At 40.3% G+C, this 19,127-nt stretch overlaps 1 protein-coding gene across 1 annotated transcript in view; it reads left to right on the top strand.

Moving 5' to 3' along the window:
* The window catches only part of IL23R (interleukin 23 receptor), a 122,676-nt gene that overhangs the window by 34,934 nt on the left and 68,615 nt on the right, over positions 1-19,127 (top strand). The window contains exon 4 of the mRNA XM_055350436.2: positions 8,857-8,980. Coding sequence (XP_055206411.1) covers positions 8,857-8,980 — 124 coding nt within the window. The remainder of the gene's footprint in view (positions 1-8,856; positions 8,981-19,127) is intronic.

Here is a 19,127-nt window from a genome sequence, read left to right as displayed (position 1 = left end):
CCAAAGGCCAAGTACTTAAACTGTCTTCTTCAACATTGCTTTTGGATGTGTTTAGGACTGTATTATAGTTTATTTACCCTTATTTTGGAAAATTAAGTTTGTTTACAATTTTTTCATTGTTATGAACAATAAGGGAACATCCTTTAAGCTAAATATTTTATATATCTATGAACATTTCAATAAGGATGCATTCTTAGATGTATAATTGCTGAGTTGCAAAATATTACACCTGCTTTTACAGATTGTGATATGTAAAGTGCTCTCCATAAAGGCTGTACCAATTTGTACTTCCACCAGAAGTGTGTTAGAGGATTTCCATGAGTCCACTCCAACACTGTGTACTAACATTTTTCAAAATCCTTGCTAATTTGATACGTTTGAATGACATCTAGTACTGCCTTGATTTGCAGTGAGAATAAAATTTTTAATATATTTGTTTATTATTTTACAAGCAATATTTTTGGTAAGCAATTTGCAGGTGAAGTGAAAGCATATATGTACTTAAGATAAATCTTTGGATGTAACTTCAGATGCATAAATGTCTGTATTTTCATTCTTTATGAGCCCCTATCCTTCCATTTGTCTTGTCATTCTCTGAGCAGTCAAGTGTCCCAGCAGTATTTCACACGTAGGGATGAACTAAGAGAGCCACACCTGAAAAGTGAATATTTAACAAACACTCAAAATTTCTATACTTAAAAAAATCTTAATCTTATTCACTATTGAATGATATAACTGAAAATTCTAGATGTCATTCTATAGTTGTTGGGGTTTCATAGGCTTTAGAGGCCCCCAAAACTCAATGTCATCAGAACTCTCTCATCTTTTCCAGTCTGCTAGGTATTGTTTTCCCCTGTGTTGGCTTCATTCTTAAATAGACTAATGACTGTGAAAAAGCCTGTTTCACAATGACAGCAAGATGGCCACCAGCAACTTACAGCTCACATGCTTCTCAGAGATAGCAGTTTCAGGAGGAAAGAGTGTGCTTCTTTTACAATGGTTTAGAAAAAGTGCCTTAGAGAATTCTGATTGGTTCATCTTGAGTCATATGTTCATTCCCAAAGGCACACTCCTATTAGTCAGCCTACCTCAAAGGCACACTTCTGTGGAGAGCCTCTTGATTGATAGGTCTTGGGGTTGGGGTGGGGGTGAGATTGGAGTGAGGGGCTGGAGGGGATGTCACTTCTCAAGAGGGAAAGATGCTAGCCAATGAAAAATAAAAATATTCGCCATAACATGGCCACCTGGAGAAAGAGCTGGGCAGGAATGGGGGTGGGATGAGTTGAGTGGAGTGACAGGAAAAGAGCCTTGAAATAGAGTTGCATGAATACCAAACTTTAAAAAAACCTTGTTGTGGTGGTGGTAAAATACATAACATAAAATGTACCATTTTTACCATGGTTAAGTGTACAGTTCAGTGGCACTAAGTACATTTACACTGTTGTACCACCATCACTACCATTTATCTCCAGAACCCTCTTATTGCAAATGGAAAGTCTGTAGCCTTGAAACAAATATCCACTTCCCTCTCCTCCAAGCCCCAGCAACTGCCATTCTACTTTCTACAAGTTTGACTCTTCCAGATACCTTGTGTAAGGGGTCATGCAATATTTTTCCTTTAGGGTCTGTCTTACTTCACTTAATATAATGTCTTCAAGTTTCATCCACATTGTAGCATGTGTTAAAATTTCCTTCCTTTTTAAGGCTGAGTAATATCTTATTGCATGTATGAACATCCAACTTTTAAAATGAGTAGTGGAAAATGTGCAAGAGAAGAAGATAGTCTGCCATAGTAGTAGAAGAAAACTACAAAGAACCCATTCGCAAGAGCCAAAGGCAAAGAGGTTTCTTTTCTTGTCTCGTTTTTGAGACAAGGTCTCACTGTGTCACCCAGGCTGGAGTGCAGTGTCTTGGTCATAGCTCACTGCAGCCTCAAACTCTTAGGCTCCAGGGATCCTTCCAGCCTCAGCCTCCCAAGTAGCTGAGACTACAGATGTGAGCCACCACACCCAGCTTTAAAACAGAGAGCTTTCAAGGAGGGAGTGAGCAAAATATCAAATGCTGCTCAATGACATCAAACTCAAGCTCAATGACAAATGACCAGAGATGGGGTCTGTTGAAGAGAAAGTCATCAATGACCTTAGCAACAATGGTTTTGGTGGAATTGTGGAGGCTGAATCCTGATTGTTTTGGGTTTAAAAGCATATGGGAAATGAAGAATAATAGGCTCTTTAAAAGTGTTTAGCTGTTAAGAAAAAGAGAAAGATACAGGAGTAGCTGGGGGAGACTGAATTTAGGATAATATAGTCAAGTATAAGAAGAAGAGGAATGGATATTTGATGGTAAAGTGGGTTGCAAGGTAAGGTAGTAGGGATGGAATGAGGAGCAGGGAGGTGCTGAGTACAGATTGGCCTGATTTCTCAAATAAAATTGTCAGTTTCTCAACTGACTATAGACAACTTCATATTTCTTTTTTTTTATTCTTCCATTACAAATGTATTATCTTTTCAGACAAGTTGAGACATACTAATTTAAAATAAATTCCCTTTTCAGTGAAAAGTTGATAAGTTTAATCAGGTAAAGCTAACGATTAGGTAAACAATCAATGTTTATAATTGCATCACAACTTTTCTGGCCAGTGACTTTTTATTTATCTATTTAATTTTTTTAAATTATACTTGAAGTTTTAGGGTACATGTGCACAACGTGCAGGCTTGTTTCATATGTATACATGTGCCATGTTGGTGTGCTGCACCCATTAACTCATCATTCAACATTAGGTATATCTCCTGATGCTATCCCTCCCCCGTCCCCCCACCACACAACTGGCTCCGGTGTGTGATGTTCCCCTTCCTGTGTCCATGTGTTCTCATTGTTCAGTTCCCACCTATAAGTGAGAACATGTGGTGTGATAGTTTGCTGAGAATGATGGTTTCCAGCTTCATCCATGTCCCTACAAAGGACATGAACTCATCATTTTTTATGGCTGCATAGTATTCCATGCTGTAGATGTGCCACATTTTTTTAATCCAGTCTATCATTGTTGGACATTTGGGTTGGTTCCAAGTCTTTGCTATTGTGAATAGTGCCACAATAAACATACGTGTGCATGTGTCTTTACAGCAGCATGATTTATAATCCTTTGGGTATATACCCAGTAGTGGGATGGGTCAGTCAAATGGTATTTCTAGTTCTAGATCCCCGAGGAATCGCCACACTGACTTCCACAATGATTGAACTAGTTTACAGTCCCACCAACAGTGTAAAAGTGTTCCTATTTCTCCACATCCTCTCCAGCACCTGTTGTTTCCTGACTTTTTAATGATCACCATTCTACCTGGTGTGAGGTGGTATCTCATTGTGGTTTTGATTTGCATTTCTCTGATGGCCAGTGATGATGAGCATTTTTTCATGTGTCTTTTGGCTGCATAAACGTCTTCTTTTGAGAAGTGTCTGCTCATATCCTTTGCCCACTTTTTGATGGGGTTGTTTGTTTTTTTCTTGTAAATTTGTTTGAGTTCTTTGTAGATTCTGGATATTAGCCCTTTGTCAGATGAGTAGATTGCAAAAATTTTCTCCCATTCTGTAGGTTGCCTGTTCACTCTGATGGTAGTTTCTTTGGCTGTGCAGAAGCTCTTTAGTTTAATTAGATCCCATTTGTCAATTTTGGCTTTTGTTGCCATGGCTTTTGGTGTTCTAGACATGAAGTCCTTGCCCATGCCTATGTCCTGAATGGTATTGCCTAGGTTTTCTTCTAGGGTTTTTATGGTTTCAGGTCTAACGTTTAAGTCTTTAATCCATCTTGAATTGATTTTTGTATAAGGTGTAAGGAAGGGATCCAGTTTCAGCTTTCTACATATGGCTAGCCAGTTTTCCCAGCACCATTTATTAAATAGGGAATCCTTTCCCCATTGCTTGTTTTTCTCAGGTTTGTCAAAGATCAGATGTTTGTAGATATGTGTCATTATTTCTGAGGACTCTGTTCTGTTCCATTGATCTATATCTCTGTTTTGGTACCAGTACCATGCTGTTTTGGTTACTGTAGCCTTGTAGTATAGTTTGAAGTCAGGTAGCGTGATGCCTCCGGCTTTGTTCTTTTGGCTTAGGATTGACTTGGCGATGCGGGCTCTTGTTTGGTTCCATATGAACTTTAAAGTAGTTTTTTCCAATTCTGTGAAGAAAGTCATTGGTAGCTTGATGGGGATGGCATTGAATCTATAAATTACCTTGGGCAGTATGGCCATTTTCATGATATTGATTCTTCCTACCCATGAGCATGGAATGTTCTTCCATTTGTTTGTGTCCTCTTTTATTTCATTGTGCAGTGGTTTGTAGTTCTCCTTGAAGAGGTCCTTCACATCCCTTGTAAGTTGGATTCCTAGGTATTTTATTCTCTTTGAAGCAATTGTGAATGGGAGTTCACTCTTGATTTGGCTCTCCGTTTGTCTGTTATTGGTGTATAAGAATGCTTGTGATTTTTGCACATTGATTTTGTATCCTGAGACTTTGCTAAAGTTGCCTATCAGCTTAAGGAGATTTTGGGCTGAGATGATGGGGTTTTCTAGGTATACAATCATGTCATCTGCAAACAGGGACAATTTGACTTCCTCTTTTCCTAATTGAATACCCTTTATTTCCTTCACCTGCCTGATTGCCCTGGCCAGAACTTCCAACACTATGTTGAATAGGAGTGGTGAGAGAGGGCATCCCTATCTTGTGCCAGTTTTCAAAGGGAATGCTTCCAGTTTTTGCCCATCCAGATGATATTGGCTGTGGGTTTGTCATAGATAGCTCTTATTATTTTGAGATACGTCCCATTAATACCTAATTTATTGAGAGTTTTTAGCATGAAGCTTGTTGAATTTTGTCAAAGGCCTTTTCTGCAGCTATTGAGACAATCATGTGGTTTTTGTCATTGGTTCTGTTTATATGCTGGACTACATTTATTGATTTGCGTATGTTGAACCAGCCTTGCCTCCCAGGGAGGAAGCCCACTTGATCATGGTGGATAAGCTTTTTGATGTGCTGCTGGATTCAGTTTGCCAGTATTTTATTGAGGATTTTTGCATCGATGTTCATCAGAGATACTGGTCTAAAATTCTCTTTTTTGGTGGTATCTCTGCCAGGCTTTGGTATCAGGATGATGCTGGCCTCATAAAATGAGTTAGGGAGGATTCCCTCTTTTTCTATTGATTGGAATAGTTTCAGAGGGAATGGTACCAGCTCCTCCTTGTACCTCTGGTAGAATTTGGCTGTGAATCCATCTGGTCCTGGACTTTTTTTGGTTGGTAGGCTATTAATTATTGCCTCAATTTCAGAGCCTGTTATTGGCCTATTCAGAGATTCAACTTCTTCCTGGTTTAGTCTTGGGAGGGTGTATGCGTCCAGGAATTTATCCATTTCTTCTAGACTTTCTAGTTTATTTGCATCGAGGTGTTTATAGTATTCTCTGATGGTAGTTTGTATTTCTGTGGGATTGGTGGTGATATCCCCTTTATCATTTTTTATTGCATCTATTTGATGCTTCTCTCTTTTCTTCTTTATTAGTCTTGCTAGTGGTCTATCAATTTTGTTGATTTTTTCAAAAAAACAGCTCCTGGATTCATTGATTTTTTGAAGGGTTTTTTGTGTCTGTATTTCCTTCAGTTCTGCTCTGATCTTAGTTATTTCTTGCCTTCTGCTGGCTTTTGAATGTGTTTGCTCTTGCTTCTCCAGTTCTTTTAATTGTGATGTTAGGTTGTCAATTTTAGATCTTTCCTGCTTTCTCTTGTGGGCATTTAGTGCTATAAATTTCCCTCTACACACTGCTTTAAATGTGTCCCAGAGATTCTGGTATGTTGTGTCTTTGTTCTCGTTGGTTTCAAAGAACATCTTTATTTCTGCCTTCATTTCGTTATGTACCCAGTAGTCATTCAGGAGCAGGTTGTTCAGTTTCCATGTAGTTGAACAGTTTTGAGTGAGTTTCTTAATCCTGAGTCCTAGTTTGATTGCACTGTGGTCTGAGAGACAGTTTGTTATAATTTCTGTTTTTTTACATTTGCTGAGGAATACTTTACTTCCGACTATGTGGTCAATTTTGGAAGAGGTGTGGTGTGGTGCTGAGAAGAATATATATTCTGTGGATTTAGGGTGGAGAGTTCTGTAGATGTCTATTAGGTCCGCTTGGTGCAGAGCTGAGTTCAATTCCTGGATATCGTTGTTAACTTTCTGTCTCGTTGATCTGTCTAATGTTGACAGTGGGGTGTTAAAGTCTCCCATTATTATTGTGTGGGGAGTCTAAGTCTCTTTGTAGGTCTCTAAGGACTTGCTTTATGAATCTGGGTGCTCCTGTATTGGGTGCATATATGTTTAGGATAGTTAGCTCTTCTTGTTGAATTGATCCCTTTACCATTATGTAATGGCCTTTTTTGTCTCTTTTGATCTTTGTTGGTTTAAAGTCTGTTTTACCGGAGGCTAGGATTGCAACCCTTGCCTTTTTTTGTTTTCCATTTGCTTGGTAGATCTTCCTCCATCCCTTTATTTTGAGCCTATGTGTGTCTCTGCACGTGAGATGGGTTTCCTGAATACAGCACACTGATGGGTCTTGACTCTTTATCCAATTTGCCAGTCTGTGTCTTTCTATTGGAGCATTTAGCCCATTTACATTTAAGGTTAATATTGTTATGTGTGAATTTGATCCTGTCATTATGATGATAGCTGGTTATTTTGCTCATTAGTTGATACAGTTTCTTCCTAGCCTCAATGGTCTTTACAGTTTGGCATGTTTTTGCAGTGGCTGGTACTGGTTTTTCCTTTCCATGTTTAGTGCTTCCTTCAGGAGCTCTTTTAGGGCAGGCCTGGTGGTGACAAAATCTCTCAGCATTTGCTTGTCTGTAAAGGATTTTATTTCTCCTTCACTTATGAAGCTTAGTTTGGCTGGATATGAAATTCTGGGTTGAAAATTCTTTTCTTTAAGAATGTTGAATATTGACCTCCACTCTCTTCTGGCTTGTAGAGTTTCTGCTGAGAGATCAGCGGTTATTCTGATGGGCTTCCCTTTGTGGGTAACCCGACCTTTCTCTCTGGCTGCCCTTAACATTTTTTCCTTCATTTCAACTTTGGTGAATCTGACAATCATGTGTCTTGGAGCTGGTCTTCTTGAGGAGTATCTTTGTGGCATTCTCTGTATTTCCTGAATCTGAATGTTGGCCTGCCTTGCTAGATTGGGGAAGTTCTCCTGGATCCTACTCTGGGGAAGTATCCTGCAGAGTGTTTTCCAGCTTGGTTCCATTCTCCCTCTCACTTTCAGGTACACCAATCAGACATAGATTTGGTCTTTTCACATAGTCCCATATTTCTTGGAGGCTTTGTTCATTTCTTTTTATTCTTTTTCCTCTAAACTTCTCTTCTCACTTCATTTCATTCATTTGATATTCCATCACTGATACCCTGTCTTCCAGTTGATCGAATTGGCTGCTGAGGCTTGTGCATTCATCACGTAGTTCTCGTGCCATGGTTTTCAGCTCCATCAGGTCCTTTAAGGACTTCTCTGCATTGGTTATTCTAGTTAGCCATTTGTCTAATCTTTTTTCAAGGTTTTTAACTTCTTTGCCATGGGTTCAAACTTCCTCCTTTAGCTCAGAGAAGTTTGATCGTCTGAAGCCTTCTTCTCTCAACTCGTCAAAGTCATTCTCCATCCAGCTTTGTTCCATTGCTGGTGAGGAGCTGCATTCCTTTGGAGGAGGAGAGGCACTCTGATTTTTAGAATTTTTAGTTTTTCTGCTCTGTTCTTTCCCCATCTTTGTGGTTTTATCTACCTTTGGTCTTTGATGATGGTGATGTACAGATGGGGTTTTGGTGTGGATGTCCTTTCTGTTTGTTAGTTTTCCTTCTAACAGCCAGGAACCTCAGCTGCAGGTCTGTTGGAGTTTGCTGGAGGTCCATTCCAGCCCTGTTTGCCTGGGTATCAGCAGTGGAGGCTGCAGAACAGCGAATATTGGTGAACAGCAAATGTTGCTGCCTGATTGTTCCTCTGGAAGTTTTGTCTCAGAGGAGTACCCGGCCATGTGACGTGTCAGTCTGCCCCTACTGGGGGGTGCCTCCCAGTTAGGCTACTCAGGGGTCAGGGACCCACTTGAGGAGGCAGTCTGTCCGGTCTCAGATCTCAAGCTGTGTGCTGGGAGAACCACTACTCTCTTCAAAGCTGTCAGACGGGGACATTTAAGTCTGCAGAGGTTTCTGCTGCCTTTTGTTTGGCTATGCCCTGCCCCCAGAGGTAGAATCTACAGAGGCAGGCAGGCCTCCTTGAGTTGCAGTGGGCTCCACCCAGTTCAAGCTTCCCGGCCACTTTGTTTACCTACTCAAGCCTCAGCAATGGCGGGCAGCCCTCTCCCAGCCTCACTGCCACCTTGCAGTTTGATCTCAGACTGCTGTGCTAGCAATGAGTGAGGCTTGATGGGCATAGGACCCTCTGAGCCAGGCATGGGATATAAGCTCCTGGTGTGCCATTTGCTGAGACTGTCGGAAAAGTGCAGTATTAGGGTGGGAGTGACCTGATTTTCCAGGTGCCATCTGTCACCCCTTTCCTTGGCTAGGAAAGGGAATTCCCTGACCCCTTGCACTTCCCGGGTGAGGCAATGCCTCGCCCTGCTTCGGCTCACGCTCTGTGCACTGCACCCACTGTCCCGCACCCACTGTCTGATAAACCCCAGTGAGATGAACCCGGTACCTCAGTTGGAAATGAAGAAATCGTTCGTCTTCTGCATCATTCACGCTGGGAGCGGTAGACTGGAGCTGTTCCTATTCGGCCATCTTGGCTCGGGACCAGAGAACTTCATATTTCTTACGGCAGCTCCTAAGTGATATGTTTTGTTGCAGATCCGCCAGATATTCCTGATGAAGTAACCTGTGTCATTTATGAATATTCAGGCAACATGACTTGCACCTGGAATGCTGGGAAGCTCACCTACATAGACACAAAATACGTGGTACATGTGAAGAGGTAGGTCACTTCCTCATGTCTTCATATAAGCAGTTCCACCCCAGTTCAGCCAGAGCTCTGCCTCCAGCAGAGATCCAAGAAATCAGCCTCAAACATTAAATATATACCCTGATTTACCCCTTATTTCCTACTTATGATCAGTGAAACTACCAAAGCCCTTTTCAAGCCATTAATATTTTCACTCTGGCAGGCAAAGTGCTCTATGATCTTTCTGTCCTTTTTATTCATTAGTAGGTAACTGGTAGCAGGGGCCTAATGGTGGTACAGCCCAGCACAGTTTTAAGACATTGCTTAGGACGGGCACAGTGGCTCACACCTGTAATCCCACACTTTGGGAGGCCAAGGTGGGCGAATAACCTGAGGTCAGGAGTTTGAGACCAGCCTGGCCAACATGGTGAAACCTGGTTTCTACTGAAAATACAAAAATTAGCCAGGCATTGTGGCGGGCATCTGTAATTCCAGCTGCTCAGGAGGCTGAGGCAGGAGAATTGCTTGAACCCGGGAGGCAGAGGTTGCAGTGAGCCGAGACTGCACCACTGCACTCTAGCCTGGGCGACAGAACAAGACTCCATCTCAAAAAATAAAATTAAATAATAAATTATTGCTTAAATCCCTGCTCTATTCTTCTTCTAGGGTTTCAACAACTTAATTTCCCTGAATTGCTATTATTTTTAATCTTTAAATGGGCCTAAAAATAAAACCTAACACACAGGTTTGTTCTAATTAATTATGTGGAATTTGGCTTTTAAAGTGTGTATAATTATGCCATGTTACCACTAAATTCATGGAAGCTATTGTTAATAATGACCCTCAGATCTTAAATTTAGTGTCTACATAGCTGATCAACTTTCCTGTTTGCCCTATACTAAGGGGGTTTTCAGGACAAAGGATTTTCAGTTTTAAAACCTAGAAAGTTGTGGGCAAACTAGGACAAGTTGCTTACCTTATCCGTGTTTCTTGTTTTGTTTAGTTTATTAAAAAATAAAATTCCAGGCCAGGCACAGTGGCTCATGCCTGTAATCCTAGCACTTTGGGAGACTGAGGCTGGTGGATCACCCGAGGTCAGGAGTTCAAGATCAGCCTGGCCAACATGGTGAAACTGCATCTCTACTAAAAATACAAAAATTAGCTGGGGCGTGGTGGTGGGCGCCTGTAATCCCAGCTACTCAGGAGGCTGAAGCAGGGAGAATTGCTTGAACCCAGGAGGCAGAGGTTGCAGTGAGCTGAGATCATGCCACTGCACTCCAGCCTGGGTGAAAGAGCGAGACTCCATCTCAAAAATAATAATAAATAAAATAAAATAAGATGCCGGCTGGGCGCAGTGGCTCCCGCCTGTAATCCCAGCACTTTGGGAGGCTGAAGCGGGTGCATCACCTGAGATCAGGAATTTGAAATGAGCCTGGCCAACATGGTGAAACCCCGTCTCTACTAAAAATGCAAAAATTAGCCAGGTGTGGTGGCACACACGTGTAATCCCAGCTACTGGGGAGGCCGAGACAGGAGAATTGCTTGAACTCAGGAGACGGGAGTTTGCAGTGAGCCAAGATCGTGCCATTGCACTCCAGCCTGGGCAACAAGAGGGAAACTCCGTCTCAAAAAATAAATAAAATAAAATAAATAAAATAAAATAAAATAAAATAAAATAAGCCTTCTGTGGTGTTGTTGAAGTATGCTTTTTTTTTTCTGTCAGTAATTCTTAAAAATTTCACAAACCATTTTGTAAAGCATTTATTGGACCCTTACTGTTTGCCAAGCACTGGGCCAAGAGCTTTATAAATGCTGCCTCATTTAATACCCTATACAACCATGTGAAGCCCTGGGATCGTACAAATGCTTATATCCTCCTAAAATTCATATGTTGAAACAAACCCCCAATGCAATAGTAACAAGAGTTGGGGCCTTTGAAGTGAGATTAGGTCATGAGGGTAAAGCCCTCATGGATGGAATTATTGCCCTTCCTTAAGAGGCCTGAAAGAGAGCTTGTTTGCCCTTCTACCCTGTGAGGACACAACCAGAAGGTGCTGTCTATAAAGCAGAGAGTGAGCCCTCACCAGACACTGAATCTGCTGATGCCTTGATCTTGGACTTCCAAGCCTCCAGAACTGTAAACAATAAATTTCTGTTGTTTATAAATTGCCTAGTCTAAGGTATTTGTATGGCAGCTCAAAGAGACTAAGACAGCTGCATACAATTATTTTTCCCATTTGTATAGACAAGGGAACTGAGACTTAGTGAGGTCAGGTAATGTATCCAGGACCACACAGCTGCAGAGAAGGAGAGGTGGAATTTGAACATAGGTTGCCTGACTGTCTTTTTAACTTATTTTCTGCTGAAGGTGTGTGGAGGACCAGATCTCAGGACATATTTAAGATATTCTATTCAGTTCTCATCATTATGGAAGGGAATAACCTTCTTTTTAAAAAAAAAATCTTTTTATTTATTTATAGGGTTTTTGTTTTGTTTTGTTTTTGTTTTTGTTTTTGAGCCACGGTCTCTGTCGCCCAGGCTGGAGTGCAGTGGCACAATCTCAGCTCACTGCAACCTCTGCCTCCTGGGTTTCAGGCAATTCTCCCAGCCACCAAGCCTGGTCTCTATGGAAGAGAATAACCTAATCTTGCTCTCTCTCTCCACTTTTTGGATACTCAGAATAATTTTGATTAAGTGAAACCTAAAAAGAAACACCTCATCAGTCAAGAAAGTCCATGTAGAAACTAGACAGATTTTATGAACACATTGCCAGGCCTAGAGTTACCAGCTACATGCCATGGGCAAGAGGCGTACACCTTTCATTCTGAACAGGAGTTAAACAGAGGCATATTCTGGTACCAAAGAGGTGATGAAAACTCTGATATCAGGGATGGGTGGAATTGATTGAAGAGATGCAATATGCTAAGTACTGTGCTCTGTACTTCATGTGCATGACATCTTCAATTCTCAACTTAACCTTGTGAGGGAACTATTGTTATTGTTCCCATTTTACAGACGGCTTGGGGAGCTCACATTACCTCTCCAAAGTCACTTTACTAAGAAGTAAAGGAGCAGGGATTCTAACAGGGATTTCTCTGGCTACACCATTGGAGACTAAACCTCTACCCCTTGCCATAGGGTAAAGTAGAAAAGCCATGAGAGCAAGACGACTAGAGTCTCATTGCTAAGTCAACTTTAGGAATGTGAAGGTGAGGGCAGTATGGCAGCAAACTTTGCACTTCAAGCACACAGAAAAACCAGGCAGTGCCAGATTGACAGAGACAGCCTAGTGTCTTGAGGATCTTCACTATCTCCCAGAACCTGGAAGGATCTCCTGAACTGCTTATCCTGGTTGTTTCGTTAATTCATTCTTTCTTTTGTTTTTTATATAACACTTTATTAAGTATAATTCATCCACCATACAATTCACCTTATTTAAAGTATATCATTCCTTGAGTTTTAGCACCCATCACTACAATCAATATTGAACATTTTCATCATGCCCAAAAAAATCACATCCACCCATCACTACAATCAATATTGAACATTTTCATCATGCCAAAAAAAAAAAATCACGTCCATGAGCAGTCGCTTCCTATTTCCCCTCAATCTTCCCAGTCCATGGCAACCACTATTTGCTTTCTGTCTCTGTTGATTTGCCTACACTGGACACTTCATGTAAAAGGAATCATATAATATGTGGTCTTTTGTGACTGGCTTCTTTCATTTAGTATAATGTCTTCAAGGTTATCTATGGTGTAACATGTATCAATACTTTATTCCTTTCTTTTTTTTTTTTTTTTTTTTTGAGATGGAGTCTTACTCTGTCACCCAGGCTGGAGTGCAATGGTGTGATCTCGGCTCACTACAACCTCTGCCTCCCGGGTTCAAGTGATTCTCCTGTCTCAGCCTCCTAAGTAGCTGGGATTACAGGTGCACGCCACAATGCCCGGCTGATTTTTTTTGTATTTTAGTAGAGACTGGGTTTCACCATGTTGCCCAGGCTGGTATGGAACTCCTGAGCTCAGGCAACCCTCCTGCCTTGGCCTCCCAAAGTGCTAGGATTACAGGCATGAGCCAACGCGCCTGGCCCTTTATTCCTTTTTTTTAATAATGTTCCATTATTTGGAACACATTTTATTTATTTATTCCTTGGTTGATGAACTTTTTGGTTGTTTCCACTTTTCAGCTGTTATGAATTATTCTTCTATTAATATTTGTGTACACGTTTTGTGTAGACATATTTTTATTTCTCTTGGGCATATATTTAGGAATACAATTCCTGGGTCTCTTGGTAACTCTATGTTTAATCTTTTGTTCAACTGCCATAATGTTTTCCAAAGCAGCCACACCATCTTACATTCCCAACAACAGTGTATAAGGGTTCCAGTATCTCCACATTCTTGCCAACCTTTGTTTTTGTTTTGGTTATTGCCATCCTAGTGAATGCAGGTTAATTCTTTCAAGCCTGACTTACCTGCCTTCTGAGGTTCCTGATAGTAAAACTGCATTGCAAATTCCAGACAGATGAACCACAATTTGAAAAAATATATTTGTTGGATACAATTTTAAACTTGCTAACCCCCACCTAATTTCCTATTTAGTATCATAAAAATATTTTCTGAATATTTTATATGACTATGTATTATATATTTCTTTTAAAATCCTTTAATGTGTTCAAAATTATGTGTTTACATTTATTTACATATGACTTTTGAGGAACACATTCACTTTATAAAGTAAGGAATATTTGTAGTAGTTATGAGTACTAAGATTGTTCTCAGTACTCAAAAAGTCACTCTGAAAGTATTAAGAATGAGTTTACTAAAGAGAATGCTTTCAGAAATATTCATTGGGAAGAGCATGGGCTTTAGAGTTTTAGATTTAATTTCCAGTTCTGAAACTTACCAGTCAGGTGTCTTTTATGATACAAATATCAGAAAACTCAAGTGCTGGCCAGGCGCGGTGGCACACGCTTGTAATCCCAGCACTTTGGGAGGCTGAGGCAGATGGATCACTTGAGGTCCGGAGTTCAAGACCAGCCTGGCCAATATGGTGAAACCCCACCTCTACTAAGAATACAAAAATTAGCAGGGCATGTAATCCCAGCTACTTGGGAGGCTGAGGCAGGAGAATCACTTGAACCTGGGAGGTGAAGGTTGCAGTGAGCTGAGTTCATGCCATTGCACTCCAGCCTGGGCTACAGAGTGAGACTCCATCTCAAAAAACAAAAAACAAAAAAAACAAAATAAAAAAACTCAAGTGCAGTCACTTAAATAGACATGGACTTATTTATATCAGGTCATAATTATATGTAGTAACAGATGGCATGATAATTCAGTAATACCCCAGGGATCTAGGCTCTTTTCCTCTTTCTACTCTGCCATCTTCAGTGTGTTGACCTTAATCTTCAGATGCTGTATCTCCAGACTTCTTATCCAAGTTCCAGGCAGGAAAAGTGGTAAAGAGCAAAGGAGTTCCTCCTGTGGACTTCCACCTACACTGAGTTGGCCACAACAGTGTCACATGTCTACTCTGTCTGGATGGGAACCTGGCAGAAGGGCATTGTAAATGGAGTTGGATACCGTCATCCAACAGTATCTGCCATAGTTGCTAGCTGTGTAATCTTAGAAGAGTTATTTAGCCTTGCTGAGCCTCAGCCTCCTGTGAAATGAGGATAATTAATGCCACAAAGCTTATAAACAAGCAAATTATAGGAAGTGACTTGCACATAGGAAATGCTTAGAATGAAGTACAACACAAAATGGTGTCTTAGTCCCTTCAGGTGACTATGACAAAGTACCTAGACTGGGTAATTTGTAAAAAACAGAAATTCATTGCTCACAGTTCTGGAGGCTAGGAAGTCCCAGATCAAGTGTCAACAGATTTCGAGGGTCTGTTCTTCATAGATGGTGACTTCTATATGTTCTCACATAGTAGAAGGGGCCAGGCAGCTCCCTTCAACCTCTTTTATAGGGGCACTAAATTGATTCATGAGGGAAAAGCCCTCATGACTTAACCACTTTCTAAAGGCCCCACCTCTTAATACTATTACATTGGGGTTTAAGTTTCAACATGTAAATTTTGAAGGTACACTAATATTCAGACTATAGCAAAGGATATTATAATATTATGGCCTAAGGGAAACCTGACCGATTTGATTGAGGGAAATATTAATGTAAAGCCATAAAAATTATTATTTATAGGATATTATAGATAATTTTATTCACATATTTTTAAGTAATACAATAATTTTGGAAAAATCTAGAAAGAGATGTTGCATGTGCTCTAATAGAAAGACTTATTTTTTGTATGTCAATAGTACATTTATTCATTCAAACTAGAATGTAGGCTTAATGTGGGCAAGAATTTTTGTTTGATTTTTTCATTGCTATGTTGATTGAATCTAGATTGGGGCCTGACACACAGTAAATGCTCAATAAATATTTGTTGAGTAATTATTCTAGTTAATAACTAGAAATAGATGTTTCCTGAATCTCCCTTTCACTGTCTAGTTAAGTAATAATATAAGGTCATATATATTTTATAAATTATTTTTCCCATCTTCTTTCTTAAAATCCAACAATAAACTATAACCAAACTCTGATAAACCTAACCAAGTTCTGAATTGATGGAGGCCAGATTAATGGGATTTTATTACATTCTAAACAGGACATAAAAGATATAAAAGGTTAGCATAAAAATGAATGTTCTCCTCTAGTAAAGTCAAAGGACTAACATAAATATAGACAGGTCAGAAAAGGAAACAAACACCTATTTATCTAATGATTAGTTACAAACAAACTAATGAGTTGAAAAAAATTAGAGAAGAGGGCTAGGCGCAGTGGCTCATGCCTGTAATCCCAGCACTTTGGGAGGCTGAGTCAGGTGGATTGCTTGAGCTCAGGAGTTTGAGACCAACCTGGGCAACATGGCGAAAAATACAAAAAATACAAAAATTTCTACAAAAAATACAAAAATTAGCCAGGCGTGTTGGCGGGTGCCTGGAGTCCAAGCTACTTGGGAAGATGGCTTGAACCCAGGAGGCAGAGGTTGCAGTGAGCCACTGTACTCCAGCCTGGGCGACTTAGCCAGACCCTGTCTCAAAAAAAAAGAAAGAAGAGAGCAAGTCAATTTCCCTAACTACCAGAAAAAATCTTTCCCTCAAGGAGAAAGCTGACTTATAATGAATGTTGTGGTCGAGGTAGTATTATGTTTAAAGAGCTCTTCTAAACGTTCAGTTATTAGGGTATTTTCCACATTGGTAACTAGGCAGAGATCAGCATGTGCAAGGTTTCACTTCTAACTCATGTGGTTCAGTTTTCCAGTAAAATCACACGTAGAGAGAAGCTTTTTACCTGAGACCACCTACTCGTTTCTCCAGTTGCAGAAAGGCAGTGTTTCCCCTATGGCAACATAGGTGCCATCACAGGCCTCCTCATGTTGGGGTGAAGTTGTAAAGTAGAATTTTGTCTGTTTTGCTTCAAGAGCTTTCTTTCTTCCCAGCTCCTTTGCGGTGGCCTCACCAGACAGAGCCTCCTGGCTGTTCACGTACCTTCTTTTACCTCCTGTATTTTGCTGTTTCAAAGGGTAATGATAGGGGAAAAAAAAAAAAAAACCTGTGCTAATAACCATCTCCCTACTGTAGTCCCACTATCTTCAGCAACTTCATGTAAATATATTTTTTATTTATCTTGGAAACACTGGTAATGTCTGGCTCAGTGTATTCTACTCCATAAATATTTGTTGAATAAAAATGCATGAATGATAGCCCTGCATTCTGTTCCATTCAAGTCATCTTAGCAAATATTTATTTAGCATTTGATGGTTTCCTGGAATTGTATTAAACTGTAGATATTAAAAAAAAAAGAGACCATCTCTGTGCATGACAAGCTCATAAACAGTTTAGAATAACATCAATGTTGGGATTTTCATGCACTGTAGAAGACCAATAAGGCAAATGTTTTCAGATGCAGTATCATGTTAGAGCCCTTAAATTCAGCGGCCTACTCTGCTATTCATAAGGCCTGTTTGTTTTTTGCCACAGCTTCTCTACATGCATATTTTTAATAACCAGAAAGAGTTCTTAGGTGTGATTCCAAATACTATTTTTAAGGCTACGTTAGGTTTCAGTAATTCCTTTAGGACTCAAAATGTAGTTTATATTTTAGAATCCATTTCCTCACTGATTATGAGCCCAGAGAGCTAATTGAGGCTGGAGACAAACAGAACCTTGCTGACTGATACTGCTTTATATTCATGACCACTAACCTCAACTGGGCCCGGAGAGCCACAGAGTAATCCTACTACATTTCACTAGCCAAGTCACTGTCTTGCTAAGCCAGGTCATTGCTTCATTACTTTTTCTGTCATCTCTCCTCTCCAGTATCTTCCCTTCCTCACTCTCTATCGAAGACTTGCTTCCTACTTTCCTGAGAAAACAGAAGCAATGAGAAAGACCGCAGACTCCCTCATTGACTAATGCATTGACATCTGTACCCATATAGTTGATCTTTCCTGCTATTGCTATGGATGAATTACCATTGCCCTAAGGTCAACTCTCCAGTTGGGTACTAGATCTTATCCTGCCTGCCTACTGGAGGACACTGCTCCAAAACTTTCCTCTCTTCCTTCTGCATTGTCATTGTCTCTGTCTTTACTGGATCATTCCCATTGGCTTTTAAACATGCTGTAGCCTTTGCCCTTTTGAAAAATATAACCCTCCCTTTGTTCCTGACCTCTACCACCCAATTTCTCTGTTTCTTTTTATGAAAAAAAAATCAAAAGAGTTGTCTGCACTGTCTGTCTCTATTTTCTCTCTTCTCTTTTATCTAGTTTAGTCATGTTTTATGTCCTCACCACTCCACTGAAACAGCTCCTATCAAAGTCACTGATGATTTCCCCATTGCCAAATTGAGTGGTTTATTCTCAGTCTTTATCTTACTTATGAAACATTTACTATCCGAGCATTTAATGTAGCTCTTCACTTCCTCCTTTTGGCTTCCAGGACAGGACTCCCTTTTGCTGCTCCTCCCACCTTCCTGGAAACTTTATCTCAGTCTCTTTTGCTGATTCATCTTCATTTCAGATAAATTCATAGTGATCCAGAGCTCTATATTTTGTCAGCCTAAAAAAAGACACTAGGGAAGATTATCTTCAAATTTGTTGGGTTTACTTGAGAATATAAATAAGGATTATAATACAGAATGCATGACATGGCAAGCCAGCAGTGCATTTGGTGAGGGAAAGGATAAAGGGAAGCTTTTATTACCAAAAAGGAATATATGTGAGCTATTTAGGAACAGAGTTCATTAGTTCCAGAGGCTCAAAGCCAGAGTGATTGTCAATTAGTAAGTGGAGATGTATTACTGGGTAAGCGGTCTTCCAAAAACATCTTATCTGTATTACTGCAGTCCTAAAGAATGTCTAGTGATAAACCTTATCAAAGCAGGGGATGAATGAAAGGTTTTTAGAAAGTCCTTGGGAACAGTTCTTATCTCAGACATGTAAGCATGGGCCTCCTCTCCTTCAGGCCTTTCTTGCCCTATTTTTCTGGGTCTGACAAAAGTGATTTCATCCTGGTATGTGCAACTTTCACACCTAGGACCTTTTATTATCACTATTTACAGTCATTACCTAAAGGATAGCCTTCAAATTTGTGGTTTAAAATTCCTCAATGTATATCTGTGTCTAAATATCTCCACCGAATACAGCTGCCATGTTTCTAACCTGTCATTCAAGGTATCTTGAAGTTAACATTTTCAAAACCAAACACCCAGTTTCCTCTCCCCAGACTTGCATTTTCCATTTCAGTAAATGGCAACTCTATCCTTTGCATTATTCAGGTCAAAATCAGGTAGATTCTCCTGGGTTCCTCTCTATTATGGCCTTCATCTAATTGATCAGCAAAACCTTCCGGCTCTATCTTTTAAAATGACCTCACCACCTACACTGCAATCCAAGCCACATCATCTCTCACTTGGGAGTACAAGAACTTCTTACTGGTCCACTCGCTTCCTCCAGAGTCCCTTACTCATGAGTTTTCACAGTAATCCTTTTCACATGCACCTCAGGCCATGTCACCCTTCTGCTCATGAACCTCCCATTTCATTCAGAGATCAAAGCCAGAGTCCCTCAAGGACTCTATGTGACCTTACAAGACTTCTAAATTTTCCCCTCT

This window comes from Gorilla gorilla, chromosome 1 (assembly GCF_029281585.2).
Source record: "Gorilla gorilla gorilla isolate KB3781 chromosome 1, NHGRI_mGorGor1-v2.1_pri, whole genome shotgun sequence".
Taxonomy (NCBI): domain Eukaryota; kingdom Metazoa; phylum Chordata; class Mammalia; order Primates; family Hominidae; genus Gorilla; species Gorilla gorilla.
Note: the sequence above shows the minus strand (reverse complement) of the source record. Positions and strands in the feature narration are given on the sequence as shown.